At 36.8% G+C, this 25090-nt stretch overlaps 1 protein-coding gene across 2 annotated transcripts in view; it reads left to right on the top strand.

Moving 5' to 3' along the window:
- Nucleotides 1-25090, top strand: part of LRRC7 (leucine rich repeat containing 7) — a 455066-nt gene that overhangs the window by 86095 nt on the left and 343881 nt on the right. For both annotated transcript variants that reach the window (XM_065928451.1, XM_065928441.1), the window contains exon 2: nucleotides 2125-2327. In XM_065928451.1, the coding sequence (XP_065784523.1) occupies nucleotides 2125-2327 (203 nt within the window). The remainder of the gene's footprint in view (nucleotides 1-2124; nucleotides 2328-25090) is intronic.

Below are 25090 nucleotides of genomic sequence, written 5' to 3'. Positions count from 1 at the left end.
AGAAATAGCCACACGGTTTGGCACAAAAGGGTGAGTGTATGGTACTGGGTAAAAACAATGTATGAACAGTTGATTCATCAGCTGTGAATCATAGAGAGACAGGATAAATGCCTTGAGTCCGCTTTATGGCATCACAGCTGAGTAGTCATGTAGTTACTAGAGACTTAAATTAAAAACTTGGGAATTTTTCAAGACTTCTCCCTACAGTATCCTTTCCACCTCTCATTTAATCCATCATGCACACTAAGGATTCTGCTTCTTAAATACCTTGCCTGTCCATCACTTCTTTCTGTTCTTACTGCTACTCTCATAGTCTGAGCCATCATCACTTACCTTTTACAACTACAATAACCTCAACAAACATTTGCTAGGTACTAGGCACCTAGCAAATATTTGGTATGTGTGAGACATTAGATGCATTTACTGGCTATTAATATGTGCTAGATCCTATGTAGAGATCAGCCTGTAATCAGGGCTTTCAATTCAGGTCAGGTAAAATAATAATTCCAAAACCTTGTGATTCAAGCTCCCAGAAATAAGAAATGTAGGACTTTGAGAGCTAGAAACTAATGGAGAAGAAAAGTCATCTTTTTAATGTTTTTAGATAAACCTTCTACAAATTGCCATGTACAAATAACCCTATGTAAGAGCTGACTCATGAACCTGTCCCAAAATATAATTTTATAAATTTCATAAGTTAAAGGAAGAATAAAGGTGGCTTTGGGCTGAACTTTCACCATCTCTTAAGCATATTGTATTCATTTGCCTCCAAATTTGATTTAATCTAAGCCATTTCAAAACAAAATACTGCATTGTTTTTTGTCAACTATTGCTACTTTCTTTTTCTGCAATAGGTTTATGTTGATAAGTAAAATAAATCAGTGAATAAAATGCAAGTTTCAATTAATACTCATTCAATACTGTTTCTGCAGATGGCAAACTATACTATTACTATGAATTCAAAGATGAAAAAGACAGGGTCCTCTCCTTCAAAAACCCACCTAGTACATGGGGAAATAGTACACGTAATTAGGAAGCGATGAGATTAGTGCCTGGTAGCTCCGGGGAAGATGCTATTCGTTTATTTTGAGACATTCCAGAGATTAGTGACCTTCTGGTTAGAATGCGAAGATTTTCAAGCTAACTACCAGTATCTGGTGGTGGTTGGGGACAGACTCTCAAATGTATCCATCTGTTCATTAATGAATTGATTTGTTTATTTACATTGGTTATTGTTTGTCTACTGCATGTCAAACACCAAGACAAATGTAAAAATGAACAAAATAGTTTCTACCCTCAAGAGGCTTAGAGTCTAGGGAAAAAATGACTTGAGAAACAGTAACTTTAATGAACTGTGGTAGATGCCATGATACTGTTTCGTGCAAGTTTTCATAGCATTTGGTTGGTGCTAATCTAGCGAAAGACATGTCAGGACATGACATGCCATGATTTTTTTCTCCCATTAAAATAAAAGGATTCACAAGTACGGATTCTTATTCTGAAGTGAATAACCAATACAGCCGTAGCTCCAGCAGGGAGTTTGTTCAGTTTATGTCTCTCTCCCCAGTACATAGTTGAATGTCTAGAGCACATTAACTATTCAATAGATAATTATTGATTAGTGGAATAAATTTGAATCAAAAAGAGACTATCATAAACCTTATGGGTAAAACTTGACTATTAATATTTTGGAAAAATGAAGGAAATATATTTTTCCAACAAATCTAGAGGTTTCTATCCTGTACTGCAATTAGTATAAAATTTTAAAAATCTATATTGTAGATCCGTGTTTCAAATGTGAGTGTAAGCCTTGCACTAAGTCAGGATTGTGTTCTGGTCCAGTTCTGCCATTCCAAACCTGTGTGACAATGGGAACTATCTGCCCCTTTCTGAATCCATTTCTTTATTTGTTAAATGGTAATAAAAACCTGTCTCACATACCTTTGAGAGCTGTTTATGGATTAAATGATATAATGCATATGCATGTCTTATGTAAACTTTTCAAAGCATTATATAATTATAAAATATATATCATAATTAAATTTCTAAGCTTTAAATATTTTAAGAAAGCCTTCCAAGGCTGGTGGTTAAGCAGATGGGTTTTTTTTTTCTGTTTTTCTCTAGTGCAGTGCCTGGAGATGACCACCAAGCGGAAAATCATTGGCCGTCTGGTGCCGTGCCGATGTTTCCGAGGTGAAGAAGAAATCATCTCAGTTTTGGATTACTCCCACTGCAGCCTTCAGCAGGTGCCAAAGGAGGTTTTTAACTTTGAACGGACATTGGAGGAGCTTTACCTAGATGCCAATCAAATTGAAGAGCTACCAAAGGTAATTTTGACAACCTAAAACACATACTTTAAATGAGTATTTCATAGCTCCAAAGAACTGGCATAATGATAATGCTAACTATAGCCTTCTATCTAAGTGACTGACAAATCATTCAAGTTAGCATAACTTTTCCCAATAGTTTCATCACCTTTTAATGCCACTCCATTTGCAACTTCTTGTGATATGTTAATAGCCATGGAAATCATTACTTTATGGGATATGCATTTTTATTTTAATTTAAGATCTCTTAAAAAAATACAGATGATGAGTAAGATCAATAGCTTATATTTACAAAAGAAAGGGAAAATATGGTACTCTCTATTCCAGAACTGAAAATTTGTATGTTGTATGTTAAGGTAACATTGTTTTAAAGCCTTGAATTATATGTTAAGCCTAAGAAATGCTTTTATATGTACACAAGCACACAAAAAATCAAGAATACTGTTATGGAAAACATGCTGTTGTTTCTGGAATTTGAAATCTTTGATTATAACAAATATCACTGAGTTTATATGGCATACAACTTATAAATATCGTGTAACTAAAAAATTTTAACTGATATCAAATTTTGCACGCACATAAACACACACTGCCAATGACCAGAAAAGATTGGAGACATTAGCAAAAGCAGACAAGGTCACACAGCAGAAAGATAAAATCTAAATCATTGGATCCTATTGTTCAACTAAATAAATGACTCGGAATAAGTAGTTAGCATGGCATCTACCTGTGAAGAACTTACGTGATAGCTCAGAGGAAAAAACTGTCATGCAATATATTTCTATTGCTTATGCTAAAAAAATGCATATTAAATATCTAAGAACCAGAAAAAAAATCCTCCATCACAAAGTGAAAAGTTGCTTAGTCATTTCTGACTCTTTGCGACCCCATGAACTGAATACATGTCCATACATATAGCCTTTCCTTTCTCCAAGGGATCTTCCCAACCCAGGGATCGAACCCAGGTCTCCCACATTGCAGGTAGATTCTTTACCAGTTGAACCACAAGGGAAGCCAAAGAATACTGGAGTGGGTAACCTATCCCTTCTCCAACTGATCTTCCTGACGCAGGAATCAAACCAGGGTCCTGCATTGCAGGCAGATTCTTTACCAGCTGAGCTACCAGAGAAGCCCTGCATCATAAAAGCTAACTTAATTATCAAAAGCAGAATAAAGTGTTCTGATTAAAAGAATTTTTGAAAATTATCTTCATTTGGGATGATGGATTATGGTGTTTATATAATTCTTCAGAGATAGGAGATATTTAATATATACTTTAAAGCAAATATTCTTCATTTTTGATAAACTAAATGTATAGTGTCATCTTGAATCTTTGCCCAGGAGGCCTGGATCAGGCCTAAAAGAATTTTGGCCATATGGATTAACATCCACATTGCACATAAGTAGGGATAGGACTAAAATGAACTGTATCTTCCACCAGGCTATAAATTACTTGAGGGCAGAGGAAGCATCTTATTCATTTTTGCTTCCCTGTACAGGAGGAGGCATGGTGACTTTTACATAATGAATACTCATTTATGTGTTGCCACTGCTAGATGAAATGATGCAGAGAACTTCATGTGCTGTAGAGCTTGATTGGCAAATCTATATAAGGTTAAACAATTCATAAATGTGATATTTAGCTCTAATTTAAGAAATTAAACACAAAGTTTTGGGGTTTTTTTTAGGTCTTGTCCATCTAGAATTTCCAGATGAAATAAAGGACATTCAGTAAAATTTAAATTTTAAGCTACTAAGCAAGTCATTTTTTAGTATAATTATGCCCCAAATATTGCATTGTATATACTTATGCTAAAACTAAATAGTTTGTTATTTATTTGAAAGTAAAATTTAACTGGCCATCCTGTATATTTATTTGCTATATCTGGCAATTCTAAGGCAATCCAGATATTTAAAATCTTTTTCTAGATCCGTGCAATAATCTGTAAGACAAATAGCAAGCACAAGGTCAATTGATCAAATACACACTCATTTAATATCTATTCAACTACACAGTAGTTGAAGCTCTAGTGAATTACAAGAGAGATCAGCCTCATTCCTTGCTCTCAAGGATCTGACCACCTAATCACAGAGAAAACTGAAGCTTTAGAGGTGAATGCACAATGACGTATAATCAGAGCCAAAGAACCAAGTCCTGTGGTAGAGTTTATGTACAGAGAAGAGTATTGCTCTTGGAGTGGGGAGAGGAGGGCTTGACCAAAAAGCACAGAAGCAAAAACGAAGATGGAATATATGGAGAAGAAGAGAGGAGCAGCAAAACTGTGAAGGGTCTGGAGCTGCAGGTGCAGGTGGGATTGTGCTGACACATATAGGTAGAGGAGGAGAGCAGAAAGAACTCAGATTATGAAAGGTCTTGAGAGTCACACAGCAGGGTTTGACTTCATGCATCAGACAGATAATGCTGTTGGAGAGTTTTACATATCAAGTCACTGGGAGCTTAATGAGGAGAGCTTGGGTTAACAATAAAGAAAAATAATGCAAGTGAGTCAAGGACTTAATAACACTTTTCTGCTATATTATAATTTAGGAGAAATGGTTATCTTTTGTTATTAGTATGCTTTATATATTTCAATGATTTTACACATAATCTTTCAGGGTTTCTTTGGCTCTCAAAGTTCAGTATTACTACTTTCCTAAAACAACCCTGTAGATTTTAGTTTTTTCTAAAGCATCTAATATTGAGATATGATCTAAATATTTGATTTCACAGTTTGACTATGATAATACCTGTATATATTTCTATATTATTGAAAAAATAGGTAAATTAAGAAGCAAAAGGGCTGACATATCAATTAGGGCCCACTGAAAACGTGAAAGTGTTAGTCACTCAGTTGTATCAGACTCTGTGTGACCCCATGGACCATAGCCCACCAGGCTCCTCTGTCCATGGAATTCTCCAAGCAAGTATACTGGAGTGGGTTGCCATTTCCTTCCCCGGGGATCTTCCTGACCAGGGATCAAACCCAGGTCTCCCACGTTGCAGGCAGATTGCCTGAGCCACCTTATGTGTGTTTTAATTAATAGAAACCACAATCCAAACTGACTTAACAAGAAATAGGCTTGATTTGGCTCACATAAGTGGAAAATGCATTTCAGGACACACTCTAGACTTGGTATGTTTCTATTTTCTTTATGTGGGAATAACTTTTCCTGAGGCTGGCTTTCTCTCAGGGGGCAGATGGCTACAGCGATTCTAGTGTTCACTTCCACATCCTCCAAAAATAGAAATATTTGGCTTCTGAAAACTTTCTCTTTTTCTAAGAAGGACAAGAAGTGGCTCCTCCAGAATTCCTCAATTACCTTGTCCTTAGATCTCACTGGGCTTAATTGTGTCACATGTTCATTGTTGATCCAGTCATTTTGCCGTGGGATCCAGTATGCAAGAAAAATAGGATTACTCTGATTGGGTTCAACAGTGATGGGTCACCTCTGTGGAGTTGTGGTTACTGGCAGCAATACAAGGGAAGGAGGTAGGAGGATTGGAGGGGAGATTACCACAATGTACACTACAAACAAAATGCTATAAAATCACTGTTTTATGAAGAATAGTTCATCTTCGTCAAAGTTTGTAAGGACTTGTAGGCAAAATATTGAGTCCTTAGGAGATTTAAAGCTTTCAAAGTTAGATTAAATATACTATTTTTTGTTTTCTCTCTTATTTTACCTTTTTTTTTTTTTTTTGGTACTGTTTTGACATTATTACCATTACGATTTCAGATTTGTTGAATAATGAGATAACCATTTGTATTCTTGATATTACATTATGGCAAAAATTACCTTTTATAATTTTTTTATTATCTTCATTCTGATATTTTATACTAAGAATGTTCTAGCTGGCCATGAATACCTAAATTCTTATGCAACAGGTAGAGAACAGAGTCAAGGTTAATGGCATTAGGAAAAGAATGTCAAGAGTGTGTCAGAAAAGATGCAAAAATAGATATGAAAGAACAGGAAGTCTTTTGATTAGGAATAGTTCAATCTGTGTTGCTTGAAAGGTAAAAATACAGAAATGACATGCCTATCACACAGTGATAGAAACCCACACAGCTTATAATTTAGCTCTGCTTTACTTGTTATTTGGAATTGGAAACTTAAAATTATACAAAGTAAAATAACATCACAGATGTATATTATAAATGAAGTAGTGTGGAAAGGCAAATGTGAAAAAAGTACAATAAAGAAAAAAACTACAAAGAAATTTCTTGAAATTGAAGAGAAACTTTAAAAAAGATAATAGAAATAATTTTTATAAAGTCAATATGAACCAAAATTGGAAGACACAGAGTGAATTTGGTTAAAAAAAAAAGAGGGGGTCAGTTTATCTTTCTATGAAAGAAAAGTGAAAGTGAAAGGTGCTCAGTCGTGTCTAACTCTTTGTGACCCCATGGACTTTATAGTCCATGGAATTCTCCAGACCAGAATACTGGCGTGGGAAGCCTTTCCCTTCTCCAGGGCATCTTCCCAACCCAGGGATTGAACCCAGGTCTCCTGCATTCAAGTGGATTCTTTACCAGTTGAACAACCAATGAAGCCTAAGAGTTCTAGAGTGGGTAGCCTATCCCTTCTCTAGGGGATCTTCCAGACCCAGGAAATGAACCAGGGTCTCCTGCATTGCAGGTGAATTCTATCAGCTGAGCTACTAGGGAAGCCCTTATATGCAAGAGGATGGAACTAAATTTGAAATACCGTATTTACAAAATTTTCTCCATTTAAACTATCCAGAATTATTTTAGAGATTAAGAACCTTGGCTTTGGACTCAGACAAACCTGGTGTCAGAACCTAGCACTGCTAATTGGTTGAGAAGGTATTTCATTTTCTGAAAACCTCAGTTTCTTCATTATCAAAACTGGGAAAATAATAGCATCAATTCCTAGGTTAGACAGACAGGTGCATACATACATATATATATATATATATACATAATATATATGTAGATACATAAGTAGGTAGAGTGCTTGGTGTGATATTGTTTATGGAGCACTTGGAATAAAAAAAAATCCATAATTGGCATTTATCATTCTTATACCACAGAGAAAGGAAATTTTCCACATTAATTACCCTGGGTAGAATAGTAAGATTTTGTAAGATTTCAAAATAGTTCTGCATATTAAACTCTCCATCAAAAAATGTTGTGGCATGTCTTCATTTCTAACTGAGATCTCCAAGTAAGTAAAGTTGCTCAGTTGCGTCCGACTCTTTGCGACCCCATGGACTGTAGCCTACCAGATTCCTCTGTCCATGGGATTTTCCAGGCAAGAGTACTCGGGTGGGTTGCCATTTCCTTCCCCAGGGGATCTTCCCGACCCAGGGATCGAACCCGGGTCTCCAGCATTGGAGAAAGACGCTTTACCGTCTGAGCCACCAGGGAGGTCAATCCTCTGTCCACAGAGGTGTTCAGTTGCTAAGTCATGCCCAATTCTTTGTGACCCCACGAACTGCAGCCTACCAGTCTTCCCTGTCCTTCACCATCTCCCAGAGTTTGTTCAAACTCATGTTCTTTGAGTTAGTGATGCCATCTGACCATCGCATCCTCTGTCCATAATGAGTGATAGGTTATTTACCCAAACAGCTACACCAAGTGCATGTGTAATAGACAATACCACCAGTTCCCCAGAGAATTTCCTTGACTCACAGAATCATGTTATGACATTTTGCAGTAAATGCAACTTTGGAGATTATTTTATTTAAGCCCTTAATTATTATAATAAGCAAATCAAGGTCAGAAAAGGTAATTAACTTCTCTTAGGCCACATGGGATGTTAAATTTCTATCCACAATTAAAATCAAAGACCATGTTATAGTTAAGATAGAATAGGTTATGCTATAGTAACAAGTCAAAAATGTATAACTGAAGTTTTTCTTTGTGTCCCATGTTGTGTTGGCAGGGACCACTGATCTCTAAGAACCTATAGCTAATAACTAGTCCAATTTTCCGCACAGTGCAGAAATGTCTATTATTTCTTTTTTAGAGCAGTCATCCAACGTCTTCATGAACCTTTCTATGGTGGAAGAAGCCACTCACTTAAGAAGCAGACAATTATATTATCAGAAAGGTCTGGCTATTTGCAAGTTCTGCAATATATTAATGATGTAGATCCATTCACCTGTCTATCCATCTAAAACTTGGCTAGGCACTCAGAGTGCTGCTAACATTATGAAGGAATGCCTTCTCTAGATAAAGAACTATGCTTCTGGAATTACTGCCTTGAACTTCAAAACATTTTCAAGGACTTTGTATACATTGGTTTAGAGTTCTGTTTTCCAAGACGAGTTTCCGTTTCTCAAAGCACTTTTCAAGGACATACTTCCCAGATGCTTCATCATCTTAATGATATTACATCCATTGTATTCAGAATATTGTTCATAAGCTGAGAGATGCTAGAGGGGAAAAGCACTTCCATATCAACAGTTGGTTCTGGGAAGGAAACAGACATTGGGAAGCCTGGTGTCAGGCAAGGGCTACCAATAAACAGATGGATGGTGCTCTTTATTCTATCTTGGTCACTCATGCAAGGCTATAAGGCTGAGAAATTGATTATCCAGGATAAAGCAGACAAGAGTTTATCAAACAGGGATGTTTTAGACAGGTGAAAATTTTGGCATAGCTTGGATTCAGTCACTGGCCATGACATGGAAGAAATCTTCACTGACTCTTAAAAAAAAAAAAGCAACAAAAACACACCTGAATCATACCAGCAGGTAAAATAGAGCTCCAAGTGATTGACCAAAGAATTGGTTCTGACAACAGTGCTGGAACTGTTTTGGCTGAGCCTACACGTAAAAGTCAGGCAAGCTGTCTGCTCAGAGATGGCTTCTTCTCTTTCCTCTGCCAGTACTGCTCTTCCTCATGCCTGCTGCTTCATTTCCTTCAGGTCTGTGCTCAAACATCACCTTACCGGAGAATCTTTACCCATTTTATTCTTAGATAAAATAACAATGCCCACCACTGCCGCTTACTTCCTTTAACAAAACCTTAGGCTTAATTGTATCTCTAGAAGATTTCTAGTACAGTTCAATTCTGTTAACCAGTAGTAAAACACTGCTGAAATACTGTATCATTGTTGTAAAAAGTGCCCATAGCTTCCTCTGAAGCAATGTATATTATCTTGCAAAGAGTAAGACCTTTGACAGCAGCCAGAGGTGAGAACCGGAAATGTTGGCACGTATCTGCATAGAACATAGAAAATAAAACTCTCTCATTGAATTTGCTGGTTGTTGTTTTTTTTAATTTTTAATGCTGACTCAGGAGGTTGAAGTGAGGTAGGATAATTTTCAAGGCTCCTCCATAATCCACTACCTAATACAGTACACTCTGCATTTATTTTTACTCTCAAACTCTAAGTACTTCATCCATGTAAAATAGAACTTTCACATAATATTTTCTCAAGTTAATAAAACTGCTCTCTGACTCTAGAAGTGTTATAGAAGCAATGTCAAGGGATATACTTTAACATCTATTGCAGTAGAGGGTGGAATAGTTTCTCTAAAATCCCTATCAAACCTAACCTTCTGTGATTCACTCACTTGATATTCCTTTGAAAGTAGATTAAAATGATAAACAATGGAAGGAGGTGTTCTGGCAAAGAGAGTAGTGACTGTAGTTACTGATTGTTATCACAGAAGTCATACAGTAAATGTAGAGTTCTGAGTAGAGAAGACCTAGCTTTAATACAAGTTCTGACAGAAATTCATCAGGTGACTTTGAGCATCTTGCTTAACCCCTTTGAATCTCAGCTTCCTCATCTGCATTAGATTCTAACAAATCTGTTTCTGCCCATCTCCTGGGATTGCAGTAAGCACCGAATACTCTAAAGTACACGAAAGTGCCATAAGAACAGCAAAGTGATATATAACTCTTGAGCTAAGAGCGCTGGCTTATTTTGATTAGAAAGAGCATACGTTTAACGAAGTTGATTTGCTTTTTAATATAAATTTATATAAGCAGTACTATGATAACAAAAAAATTTATTGAACAAATGACTATGCATTTACTGCTTAGTATGTATATACAGTTATATCAGTTTTTGTTGTCTTTTTTTAAAAATTTTAGGCCGTAAAAAACAACTGTTCATTTTAGGTAAAGATGAAAGTCCATTCAAAATTTATCTCAGGTCCCAAATCAATGTGAACCTGAAGACCTTTACATGAAAATATAAACAAACAAAAAAAAATGGTAGAAACCAAGGGAGTTTTGAATTTCTGCACAGAATTCGCAGTGCATTGACAATACAGACCACACACTGCTGCTTTTGTGAGAAATGTACCTTCAAACACCCCCATATAACCATGACATACATCTCTTAAGAATTTGACATCTCTTAAGATTCAAATTCCAGATGCCTCCAAAAATATTATACAGTGAAATATGCCTTTAAAAAGAAGGTTGAGGTTCTAGTGTGAAAAGAATGGATTTTGGATAAGCAATTAAAGTGTCCTCTAATATTCTACATGTCATATATCTGCAATTTTATTGATTCTTTCTTCTTTTAATTCATTCATATCTGCTATTAGAATTTGGGAGCCTGAAACCATGTTTTTTTTAGGCCTTTAAACAAAATTGTTTAAAATCAAGGGCACTAGCTTATTTTGTGAGAAGGTCTAATGACACCAAAGGGGCCAGAGAAGACATATTTTAGGGGGTTCACTCATATCTGCTAAATAGAATTTGGGAGCCTGAAACCATGTTTTTCTTAGGCCTTTAAATAAAATTATTTAAAATCAAGGGCACTAGCTTATTTTGTGAGAAGGTCTAATGACACCAAAGGAGCCAGAGAAGACATATTTTAGGGGGACATATTCTGAATTGTTTGCTCATAATTTATGATTTGTTTATCAAAACTTGAATGATCCTTGATTTTATTTTCTTCAACTCAAGAGGACTCTTTCAAAGTAAAAAAAAAAAAAAAAACTACTTGTTTCAGTATAGTTGTTAAGCAATTGTCATGTGTAAAAATATGAAAAGCTTTGTTCTAGATCAAACACAGGCTAAATTTACACATTTAGGATATAAAAACTGCTACTTGTTTAATAAATTGCCACATTTTTTAAAAAATTAGTCACAGTAACAGATAATTCCTTAAGTGTTTGTCTTGCAGAAAAATAGATAGTCTATAACTGTGGCATGTTATATAAGTAGCACCACCTGTATTTATGGAGGGCTCTCTGAAAATTCAATTAAAGTGAAAAAAAATGACCTTTTTCAGCTCTCTAACCCCCTTAAAGATATTCTGTGTGCATAGTGTGTGTTATTCTGTCTGCCAGTACCAAAGGTATAGAATTTATCTGAATATGATAAAGCCATATCCAAAATAAAACTCTATGGCTGATTCATGTCAATGTATGACAAAACCCACTGAAATATTGTGAAGTAATTAGCCTCCAACTAATAAAAAAAATTTTAAAAAAATAAATAAAACTGTCACATGAGTGGTACCTAAATAATCAAAGTTTGAATCTGTTTAATCTCTTGCCTGAAGCATCTTTATCCAAATCTGTTCTTCCACCTACAATTACTTTAGCATTCAAATGCACTGGCTTTTTCTTTCAATAAATAAACAACACAGATGGACTCGGCCCAAAGGAAGCAAGACAGAGAATAAATTTGTAAAAAACAAAACAAAGCCCCGTGTATTTTAGGTAATTTATTCTTACTCAGATTTCTACTTTTGTTTAAAATGTTTTATTGTTTCAACAGTGTATAGTCTTAGCTACCCTCTACGATGTGTGTTAGTGAGAAACTGGGACTTCTATAGTACTCCAGTCAGATTTTGAAATGTTTTATCTTGTAACTGGAAACTTACTCATCCCATCATTTATTGGTAATCTTTACACAAATATCAGATTACACTGAAATTTCAATGCAATTGAAAACTTTTATTGATTTTTACTGCCAGTTATTGGGAAATGGTATAAAAACAAATATAAGCATTGATTAGTTCATGTACTCAGCAAACATTTTGTGAGTACCATTTGCATGCAGACAACTGTTATAGAAGCTGGAGATACATTACTGAGGAAGACCAATAAGTTCCTATTCTCACAAAAAATTTGTTGTTGTTGTTCAGTCGCTAAGTTGTGTCTGACTCTTTGTGACCCCATGGACTGCAGCTCACCAGGCTCCTCTGTCCTTCACTATCTCCTGAAGTTTGTTCATGTTCATGTCATGAGTTGGTGATGCTGTCTAACTGTCTCATCCTCTGTTGCCCCCTTTATCTTTTGCCTTCAGTCTTTCCCAGCATCAGGGTCTTTTCCAATAAGTCGGCTCTTTGCATCAGGTGGCCAAAATATTGGAACTTCATCTTCAGCATCAGTCCTTTCAATGAATATTCAGGGTTGATTTCCCTTAGAATTGACTGGTTTGATCTTGCAGTCCAAGGGACCTTCGAGAGTCTTCTCCAGCCTCACGGTTCGACAGCATCCATTCTTCAGTGCTTAGCTTTCTTTTTGGTTCAACTCTCGCATCCATACATGACTTTTAGAAAAACTTTTAGACTAGACAGACCTTTGTCTGCAATTTAGACTAGACAGACCTTTGTCTGCAGTGTCTCTGCTTTTCAATACACTCTCAAGGTTTGTCATAGTTTTTCTTCCAAAGAGCAAGCGTCTTTTAATTTTGTGGCTGCATTCACGGTCCACAGTGATTTTGGAGCCCAAGAAAATAAAATCTGCCACTGTTTCCATTTTTTTCCCATTTATTAGCCATGAAGTGATGAGACTGGATGCCATGATCTTAGTTTTTATAACACTGAGTTTCAAGTCAGCTTTCTTACTCTCCTCTTACACTTCATCCAGAACCTCTTTAGTTCCTCTCTTCACTGTCTGCCATTGGAGTGGTATCTGCTTATCTGAGGTTGTTGATATTTCTCCCAGTGATCTTAATTCGAACTTGTCATTCATCTAGCCTGGCATTTTGCATGATGTACTCTGCATGTAATTTAAATAAACAGAGTGAAAATAGTCAATCTTGTCAAAAAACTTCCTTTGCTGCAAAAAGAGAATAAAAATAATTTTTAAGAGAAAATGTTAGATAATGGCAGATATCATGATGAAAATAAAGCAAAGAAATCGCTCTTTAGGTTATGAGGACTCTTTAGGTTAAGAGGACAGTAATGCCTCTCAGATGACAGTGAAGAATCAACCAGGTAGATTTTAGGTAGAGCCTTCCAGACAGAGGAAATACACCAAAGTAGAAATAAGTGAGGGCTTCCAGGTGGCACAATGGTAAAGAACCCACCTGCCAGTGCAGGAGTCACTGGAGACTTGGGTTCAACCCCTGGGTCGGGAAGATCCCCTGAAGGAGGAAATGGCAACCCACTCCAGTATTCTTGCCTGGAAAATCCCATGGGCTGAGGAGTCTGGTGGGCTACAGTCCATGGGGTCACAGCAGAGTCAGATATGACTGAGCAACTAGCGTTAGTGAAGAAAAAGCAAAGCATTTCAGATTATGCTCTTTAGGTAAAGTTGATAGAGTTTGCTAACAGAATGGGTTTGGGAGATAAGAGAGTAAAGCCTGAATAGGGATATAGAAAGAGTTACCATTGACAAATTAGGAGAGCAAGGAGAGAAAATGTTGCTATGGATACTGGAAGAAACCATGAGCTATTGTCATGGAAACTAATGACAGAAGTTGTTCTTAGAGATGACAGAAGAGGGACTGTTGTACTTGCTAGTATACGAGTAATCGGCAACCTTGATGTGGGTGGAAACCCAGTGAAGTGGATTGAAGAAACAATGGTGTGTGTGTATATATACAGACATACTGTTCTATGAGGTTTTGCAGTGAGGGAAAGCAGAGAAATGAAACAAGCTAGAGAGAAGCTTAAGGTCAAAATAAGTTTTTGTTTATTTTTTTTAAATCAATTGTATTAAAGTACATTTAAATCACTTGTATTAAATTAATTGTATTAAAGCACATTAAAGTACACTAATGAGTGAAAAAGTTGGCTTAAAGCTCAACATTCAGAAAACTAAGATCATGGCATCTGGTCCCATCACTTCCTGGCAGATAAATGGGGAAACAGTGAAAACAGTGGCTGACTTTATTTTTCTGGGTTCCAAAATCTCTGCATATGGTGATTGCAGTTATGAAATTAAAAGATGCTTTACTCCTTGGAAGGAAAGTTATGACCAGCATATTAGACATAGATTAAACAGCATTAGACAACATATTAAAAAACGGAGACATTACTTTGCCAACAAAGGTCCATCTAGTCAAGGCTATGGTTTTTCCAGTAGTCATGTATGGATGTGAGAGTTGGACTATAAAGAAAGCTGAGTGCTGAACAGTTGATGCTTTTGAGCTGTGGTGTTGGAGAAGACTCTTGAGAGTCCCTTGGACTGCAAGGAGATCCAACCAGTCCATCCGGAAGGAGATCAGTCCTGGGTGTTCAAGGACTGTTCAAGGATGTTGAAGTTGAAACTCTGATACTTTGGCCACCTGATGGGAAGAGATGACTCATTTGAAAAGACCCTGATGCTGGGAAAGATTGAGGGCAGGAGGAGAAGGGGACAACAGAGGATAAGATGGTTGGATGGCATCACTGACTCAATGGACATGAGTTTGGGTAAATTCCAGGTGTTGGTGATGGGCAGGGAGGCCTGGTGTGCTGCAGTTCATGGGGTCGCAGAAAGTCAGACAAGACTGAGTGACTGAACTGAACTGAACTGTACACTAATGAGAATAAATTTGAAGAAAGAGGGAGAAACTAAATGGAGGAAATTGATGGGATAATTATATGAGAAATATCCTGAAAGCAAGAGGACACAGAATTCACAGAATGCATAAAAGGGTACCGTTTGAGAGGAATAGGAGCATTACATTTATTTTAATAAGAGAAAAGAAAGAAAATACGGGTACAGATGATGATGGTTGATAGGACTTAAGGGGCAAGATAGATATAGAAATCTTTATATGATAGTGGCCTCAATATGTTAAAGAAACACTGGAATCGATGAGTCAAGAAAATGGCAAATGGCAATCTTGTTGTGAACTGAGAAGGTGGGAGAAGGTGTATAAAGCTTAGGGTTATAGAGGCATATAATTTACAAAAGAATTAAGGTTCTTAAATGTATAAATTACCTGTATTTTGTGAAGTTTTTCTTGAAGTAGCAGGTAGTTGAGAAACTGATGCCAAGGCCAAGTTCTTCTAAACACTTATTAGCTCACATGCCTGGACCAGTGGATTAGCAGTAGAAAAGGAAAAAAAAAAAAAAAAAGACAGATGGAAGAGCTCAGAAAAGAGCAGAAGACAGGAAATGCAACATTTATTGAGCAACATTTATTGTGTGCTAGGCTCTTCATATGCATTAGCTCTTTTGTCCTTTAGAGGAACTCTGACAAATAGGTTTTGTTATCCTCACTTTAAGTCCAATGATACTGAAGTACAATGAAATTAAAAGAATTTACTAACGGTATACAAAACAAGAAAATGGTAAAGTCCATAGAGTAGAAACTTAGACTCATGCCAAATCCCACATCCTTACCACTTGACTAATCTGAAAGAAGACCTTTCTTCTTAGACCTTCCTTCCTAGCATTTGACTAGACTGGAGGATAAACAGGAAGGAAAAATCAAGGATGATAAGATTTTTATCCTTGAAAACCAGAAAAATGATACTATTAAAATATGTTGGAAAGGGTTATTGTGTACAGAAACATGACAGATTCTGTTTTAAATTCAAAATATGGGCTATCAGCTGAGCATTCTCATAAAGACGCCAAAAGAAAGATCCAAAACTGAGCCTCATCAGAGCATGACTGGAAATACAGACCAATCTTTCAACCAGACATCAGAAATAAGTAGTCATGTTTTGTTTGGCCTATTTTTGAAAACGATTTAGGGCCAACTTGTAGAATGTTAACTTTTACAAAAAAGTCCAGAACCTTTGCTTGCATTTTTAAAAAAAAAATGGAAGATCTGGTGCTGCCCATATGCTCAATTAGTAACAATTAGGTGGCACTTAAGATTGCCTGGAGAAGGAAATGGCAACCCACTCCAGTACTCTTGCCTGGAAAATTCCACGGACAGAAGAGCCTAGTTGACTACAGTCCATGGGGTCACAAAGAGTCGGACACGACTGAGCAACTTCACTTCACTTAGTATTTTGTGTCCCTGTATTCCTTTGATGAAGCAGACATAAGTTGCCACAGATCCCACCCAGCCTGCCTCTAGCAATGAAGTTACCCATCTAGCTCCTCTAGGAAATTGAGTTTGCAACATAATATATGTTGGATTGGCCAAAATGTTCATTTGGATTCTTCTGTAATGTTATAGAAAAACCCAAATGAACATTTTGACCAACTTCTGTATTTGTTCATTTCTTCATGAAAAAATATCCACTATGTGCCAGATACTTGCTAGTGACTGAGAAAATAATGGTTGGACAGAATTATGCACATGTAGCAAGAAAAACAAATGCTGAACATGTAATTATATCAAATATTATGTATGCTATTATAGTGGGTGAGGAAACATTCAGTGGAGTGTTCCCCCTGAATAATATTACAACTGAGACACTGATAAGTCAGAAGCTGGGAGTAAAGTGTTTCTTAAATACATAGTGCAAAAGAAACCATGAGAGAAATGAGGCTGGAGAAATTGTAATATAGGCCTTCCATGCTAACACACATGGTTTGAATTTTATACTGAAATATATGGAAATTGATTTAAAGTTTTATCTGGGTAGCAGGAAGATCAAGTATGTATTTTAGAAAGATAGTTCTAGCTATCTGTTTAGAAAGATAGTTCTAGCTGCACTAAGAATAGAGTTCAAGGGTTAAATCCAGAGGCAAGGAGACCAGTTAGGCAGAGCTTGTAGAGAAATCTGTGAAAGATGACCATAGCCTCACCCAGAGTAGTGGCCCTGACACAAAGAATACAGATTGGAGAAGTTTCAGGGAGGCAAACTTTCCTGAAGTTGGTCATGTCTTTGATCTCTTATTTTCTGGGTAGGAAGCAAAAAACCTGGTAACTCCTAGATTTCTATTAGAAGATGTGGGAGTAAATGCAAAGAAGGAAGGTCTGAGATACAGAGAACCAGAACCCAGCTCAGCAAAGTAGCAAATTAGTCTCTGTGGAAGTCATGTGTGTATCACAGTGACAGAGCAATCGACCCACACTGGAGTTGACTGTTCTGGGTGCAGGAGTGAGGTCCTCCAAAATAAAATGTGGACCTAGCAAACTCTGATGTGCTTCAGCATTTTGAAATATAACTGTTGGGCAGTTGACAGAGTTGTTTGCATATTTGGCGCTAATTAAAGATATATGCTCACTAGAACACTTTCTAACACCATACACAAAAATAAACTCAAAATGGATTAAAGATCTAAATGTAAGACCAGAAACTATAAAACTCCTAGAGGAAAACATAGGCAAAACACTCTCTGACATAAATCACAGCAAGATCTTCTATGACCCACCTCCCAGAATATTGGAAATAAAAGCAAAACTAAACAAATGGGACCTAATGAAACTTAAAAGCTTTTGCACAACAAAGGAAACTATAAGTAAGTTGAAAAGACAGCCCTCAGATTGGGAGGAAATAATAGCAAATGAAGAAACAGACAAAGGATTAATCTCAAAAATATACAAGCAACTCCTGAAGCTCAATTCCAGAAAAATAAATGACCCAATCAAAACATGGGCCAAAGAACTAAACAGACATTTCTCCAAAGAAGACATACAGATGGCTAACAAACACATGAAAAGATGCTCCACATCACTCATTATCAGAGAAATGCAAATCAAAACCACAATGAGGTACCATTACACGCCAGTCAGGATGGCTGCTATCCAAAAGTCTACAAGCAATAAATGCTGGAGAGGGTGTGGAGAAAAGGGAACCCTCTTACACTGTTGGTGGGAATGCAAACTAGTACAGCCATTATGGAAAACAGTGTGGAGATTTCTTAAAAAACTGGAAATAGAACTGCCATATGACCCAGCAATACCACTTCTGGGCATACACACCGAGGAAACCAGATCTGAAAGAGACACGTGCACCCCAATAATAGCCAGGACATGGAAGCAGCCTAGATGCCCATCAGCAGACGAATGGGTAAGGAAGCTGTGGTACATATACACCATGGAATATTACTCAGCCGTTAAAAAGAATTCATTTGAATCAGTTCTAATGAGATGGATGAAACTGGAGCCCATTATACACAGTGAGGTGAGCCAGAAAGATAAAGAACATTACAGTATACTAACAGATATATACGGAATTTAGAAAGATGGTAACGATGGCCCTATATGCAGGGCAGAAGAAGAGACGCAGAAGTACAGAACAGACTTTTGAACTCTGTGGGAGAAGGGGAGGGTGGGATGTTTCGAAAGAACAGCATGTATATTATCTGTGGTGAAACAGACCACCAGCCCAGGTGGGAGGCATGAGTCAAGTGCTCGGGCCTGTTGGGCTGGGAAGATCCAGAGGAATCGGGTGGAGAGGGAGGTGGGATGGGAGACCGGGATGGGGAATTCGTGTAACTCTATGGCTGATTCATATCAATATATGACAAAACCCACTGAAAAATAAAAATTTTTTTAAAAAAATAAAAAAATAAAGATATATGCTCAGAAAACCAAGCAGATAAAAAGCGAAGAAACTTCAGGGGAAAAAGAAAACTTTTATGTAAATACAATGTAAACAGTATAAAACAAACACAGTGTGCAGACAAATATTATTGATTTAGCCAAAAATTCAGATATGAGTATATTGGGAAGATGAGGAAACAGAAAGAGAGGGATGGTGGTTGTGGTGGTGCAAACTGATATGATTTTCAACTGCAATATGTGAAATAAATAGGCAATATCTACAATTGAAGTTAAAATGCATGTGTATTCTCTAGAAATATAGAGGGAAATACAAGAAACTGTAACTTTAAAAGTTGAACTATTTTTAGAAAAGGGATGATAAGATGCAAATGAGAGAACAGTGAATTGATATAATGCTTTTATAAAAATAGATATTAATTTCAAAAAAGTAAAGAGAAAAAAGAGAATTGTGCTACAATAGAAGAAGCACCAGGAGTTAACCTTTTGGTAGCTGTGACCAAATCTGACCACATTATGGTAATTTCCTTTGAAAATGATCCATAGGACACATTGATAAATATGAATGTCTGATGCTCAAATAAATCATAAGGTATCATTTGAGCAAATTAAATGACATAAAGATTGAAAAATGTAAATTTATAAAGAAGGATCAATATCTGCTATTTATTCTTTTCAATTGTTCACATGATAATTAACTGATTATTACAAGTTTTAGTGTTATTCATTTCCTAGTTCCATCCTTAGTATATGAAGTGGTGATAAATCACAGACCATATTCTACTAATGTAGCAGTTTGGACTCACTTCCAGAATGAAATCAGCATTTAGGAAATTGATGGAGGTTTATTTCTTTAGAGCATTAATTTTTTTGCCTAAAGTTGCTTCATTTTTATTTGCTTGGTTTTCTATATGTTTATCCTCTAAATTTCTGGAAAACTAATTTCCCTAAAGTATTTATGAGATTTAGAACAATTTCATCATCCAATTCTTGACCAGGGACTTCTGGGAAGCCAAGCTATTTTCAGCTTGTTATAGAAACATGGCATTATGTCATTGCGATTACGATGAGGTTGACCTTCCATAAAGCTGACCTATAACTGACCTATCATATGTAAAAATCACTATGTGAACATTTATTTCCAAAATTTAGTATAGATATGTTAGTATCAACCATGGCATGCATGTGGTGCATTTTTCTAGGTTGACAATTAATTAAAAGATTTATAAGAATATGTTATGGAATCAAAAACAAAAAATTCATCTGAATTATAAAGAAAATAATCATGTTGGCTATATTCTGTTGTTAGAGGTGCTGTGGTGGAAGGTAAAGAGGTCCTTGACTGGATTCCATAGATAGTGAATAGCTCTCGGGTGCTGAGTGATAATGAAAAAGAAGAGAAGCAAAGGATATGAATAGTATAAGCTCACAGTTTTTACCTGCTGGATCACATATTTAATTTCAAAAATCAGCTCTCAAATTTCATTAGAACCTCTAGTTGCTGAGATGAAGAGCAGGAGTGAAATGTCTGGTGTGGTGGAAAGCTATAGAGCTTTAGAATCAGGCAGATTTGAATTTAAGTTTGGGAAAGGTTTTCAATCTGTTTCTCCCCCATGTAGGAGAAACCATTTACCTTGTTGGATTGTTTTACCTACATCTTATTTCTGTCAACTACTGATCTTGTGGCGATTTTTCTTCAATGTTATAGATTGAGTAACATGTGTGAAGTGTGAGTATGGGGTCTGGCAAAGCATAAAACCTTCAACAAATGGTGGCAAATTTATTCACTCCACTAACATAAAGAACACCAAATAGCTGACTTTCTTTCATAAAATGAGAAATGATAGTACCACTTTTAAAAAGGAAGTTATTTTCTTTTCTAAGTTAATAGTGATATGAAAGGGAAGAAGAGCTTTGGGAAAATCTGTTCTTTCAAAATTTATGTGGAAATTAATTTTTATCAAAATCCTAGAGATATTTATTCTTTCTGTTCAGAGATGGTTTGCAGTTTCTGAAATGAACCCAAAACAGCAATAAATAGTTGAATCCTGACCAAAGATTATAGGAAATACCAATAGTTCACTCTGTCTTCTTCTGTGTGTGTGTCTCTCTCTTTATACCCTTTTTTGTGGCTTCTTGATTTCCTGGTAACAATGTAGCCTTGCTGTTGATTTTTACTTTTGGCATGTGCATATGCATGTTTATGCTATATGATTTCCCAAAGAGTTAAGTTTTCTGTTTTCTTTAAATTTTAAGTGGATGATTGGATGATGAAGGTTTGTTCTCTTTTTTGAGGTGTCAAAAAAGATTGTGCTGGATATAAGTCCTATGGCTTTCAATTGTCTCTTTTCTTTTTGTCAGTGGCCTTTAATTTGAATACAGGTTCTCTTTCTTTGTTGTAAGTAATTAAGATCTGACTACACAATAAGCTTGTGATACACGTTCACCACATGAATTTACTCATTAACGTTAATGGTGGCTGCTTCCTCATTGCCAGTGAAACACCGCCACCCACCTGCAGAGAAACTGTCTCTCAGGAGACCTGGAGTGGGGCCAAGGCCAGAGCGCAGGGTGTGGGGTGGTGGCGGATGCTGGCAGTTGGAGCTCTGTTTAGAAGAAAAGTCACAGAAACTGAGGGGCTGAAAACTTCTAGGGAGGAAGTGATGACATAGTCAAATGGAGTAGGAAGGCGAAGTGAGGCAAAAACTAGATAATCTATTTAACAGGGCTAGAAAGTTTCATTTGTGACTTTTACAATAACAACTTCAGGGGAGAGGAGGAGGGAGCTTCTTGATCTTCCCATTTTCTCTAGTTTATCACGTTCATTCATCCTCCAGTTTTCAACCACCGCCCTGAAGACTCACAAATCTCTTGTGCCAGCTAAGCCCTGTCCCTCCATCCTCAGATTTATATGTGCTTTCTGGGTTTACCTGAATATTCACACTCAGCAAGTCTGATTTCCCCTCCCAGAAACCTGTCTCCTGTCTATATTCTCTTTCTTAGTTGGTGACTATCCGTTCAGTCCCAATGCCAGGATGCTGTCATCCTTTACTCTTCCTACTTATTCACCTTACACATCACATCAATGGCCAAGACCTACCAATTTTGCCACCTAAATATTTCTTAAATTTAATTTCTTCACCCTATCAACAGAGCCTTTGTCAGGCCCTCATGATCTCTCAATGGACTAATGATACAGTTTCCTTAATTGATATATCTTAAACCTGATTTTCATTTTTTCCCAATGTATTTTTCACACAGCCGACAGTGGTAGATGACCAGGCTGCCACCAAAGTTAAGTCTATTTCCTGTTTTCTCTGTAACTCACAGAGGAAAATTATGCAACCAAGCATATAATGCTAATAGGAGTCCTCCCATGGTCCAGCTACAGCTTACCTCTCCAATCCCTTACTTCTGCTCTGAAAGGAAGTGTTCCTTACGCACAAAGCTCTTTCTTGCCTCTCAACTCATCCTGTTTCTTCTGCCTCACATGCTACTGCAGAATTCATCTCAGTTGTCACCTTCTCCTGCAATCTTCATTCTTCCCTTGCTGGAATTGTTATTTAACTCTCCTCTGTGTCTGTCTATTCACTATGTGTACAATTCTACAATTACACTTACCCAAACTTGTAGTTATTCATTCAATACATATTTACTGAATGCCTACTCTATTCTGGGGAAATAGCATTCAAGAAGAAATACCCTAAATGTTTGGTTCAAAGTTAGGATCTCAGTGAATATTTAATACATAAATAGTTATGATTTTGAATGGATTGTAGAAATGCATCGGCAAGATTATATAAAACCAGAATAGAGAGACAACTAATCCTGTTCTGCTGCAGGGTCAAGGCAGTCTGCTTGGCAGAAATGCATTGTCAAAGATAAGATTAGGATACAACTTAGTTGGGTTTTTTAAACGATAAACTGAGCCTTAGATGTATAAAATTTGCTCAATAGCATGTGACTTTTTATGCATGAAATCAGAATTCAAATCTATGTCTTTTGCCTCCAAAATGTATAATCTTTCCATTATGACTATAAGTGAAACAGAGACTCCAGCTATACTAGGAACCACCTTCACTCTGGTTTACTGACCTAAGCAGAGCTAGTCAGTACAGACTGGGTTTTTAGTACCTAGAAGTGATTAAGGCATTGCTAGTAAAAAATTAAATACGTAAACTACCTTATACTAATATGTATGTTCACATATACATATATACAAACTTATAATAATATGAAAGTCAAAATTAATGTCATTCAGCCCAGTTGTTCACATATCATATTGATCAATCTCTAGTGATAAAGCCATTATTTTTCTAAATGTTAATTGACCAAGTTTATTTTAACAACCGATAGTTATTTTCCCAGTGGCTCACAGGTAAAGAATCCACCTGCAATGCAAGAGATACGGGTTCATTCCCTGGGTGAAGAAAACCCTCTGGAGAAGGAAATGGCAACAAACTCCAGTATACTTGCCTGGGAAACCCCATGGACAGAGGAGCCTGGCAGGCTATAGGCCATGGGGTCACAAAAGAGTCAAACATGACTAAACAACAAAACAAGTTATTTAAAAAGCAACAAAAGAAAATTGATGCACACACCCACATACATCCCCCCCACACACACACACACATACCACTTGTCTTAAGTAATGTAGAAATACGGGGATTTGTCCCAAATGCCTAACAACAGTTAAGCTAGGTCAAAATTAAGAACATTTAAAGTGGTACTGTTTATGTTCAACTTTTCATTTTTCCTGTTTGTTTCTTGGTGCTATTAACTTGCTCCCATCAAGTAAAGTAATCATGAATATGTAAGTTAAGGAATATGTTCATTCAAAAAATCTTAATGAAGTTTGTTATTAAGTAGAATACCCATACCAAGCTTCTATATCTTATATATTTAAACAGCTCTTATTCCAGTAAAAGAGATAGATTCCCTTCCTTCTAAGACAGTGACAAAAGCTAAAATAAACTTGTTGTCCCAAAGGGAGAAATGATTCAACAATTGGAAAAACTGTTGCTGAAAAGATATGTATTTTAAAAACAGCTGCAATAATAAAGGAGTACGTCGAGGCTGTATATTGTCACCCTGCTTATTTAACTTAAATGCAGAATACATCAAGTGAAATGCTGGGCTGGATGAAGCACAAGCTGGAATCAAGATTGCCAGGAGAATTATCTGTAACCTCAGATATACAGATGGCACCAACCTTATGGCAGAAAGTGAAGAAGAACTAAAGAGCCTCTTGATGAAAGTGAAAGAGGAAAGTGAAAAAGTTGGCTTAAAACTCAACATTCAGAAAACTAAAGTCATGGCATCTGGTCCCATCACTTCATGGCAAATAGATGGGGAAACAGTGGAAACAGTGAGAGATTTTATTTTGGGGGGCTCCAAAATCACTGCACATGGTGACTGCAGCCATGAAATTAAAAGAAACTTGCTCCTTGGAAGAAATGTTATGACCAACCTAGACAGCATATTAAAAAGCAGAGACATTACTCTTCCAGCAAAGGTCCATCTAGTCAAAGCTATGGTTTTTCCAGTAGTCGTGTATGGATGTGAGATTTGGACTATAAAGAAAGCTGAGTGCCGAAGAATTGATGCTTTTGAGCTGTGGTGTTGGAGAGACTCTTGAGAGTCTCTTGGACTGCAAGGAGACCCAACCAGTCCATCCTAAAGGAAATCAGTCCTAATATTCATTGGAAGGACTGATGCTGAAGCTGAAACTCCAATACTTTGGCCACCTGATGCAAAGAACTGACTCACTGAAAAAGACCCTGATTCTGGGAAAGATTGAAGGCGGAAGAAGAAGGGGACGACAGAGGATGAGATGGTTGGATGGTATTACCAAATCGATGGACATGAGTCTGAGTAAGCTCTGGGAGTTGGTGATGGACAGGGAAGCCTGGCATGCTGCAATCCATCGGGTCACAAAGAGTCGGACACAACTGAGTGACTGAACTGAACTCACCTAAGGATGAAACGACTGAGTATTTATTGCAGTTGCCATCTAAGAAAACAGCACTTCTGTAAAATACATCCAATATTGCTCAAATGTACTGGAAGGGATTGTACGTGTTCTCTTCCCCTACAGCCTCAATCTTATTTGATGCTACCAGCATTTACTATCTCCAAACCTCTCACACCAGCCCACAGCTCCTTTGCTGCTGGAGACCTTAGAGTGTT

Source organism: Muntiacus reevesi, chromosome 1, assembly GCF_963930625.1.
Source record: "Muntiacus reevesi chromosome 1, mMunRee1.1, whole genome shotgun sequence".
NCBI classification, from domain to species: Eukaryota; Metazoa; Chordata; class Mammalia; order Artiodactyla; family Cervidae; genus Muntiacus; species Muntiacus reevesi.
The sequence above is the reverse complement of the archived record's forward strand: the minus strand, read 5'-3'. Positions and strand labels throughout refer to the sequence as shown.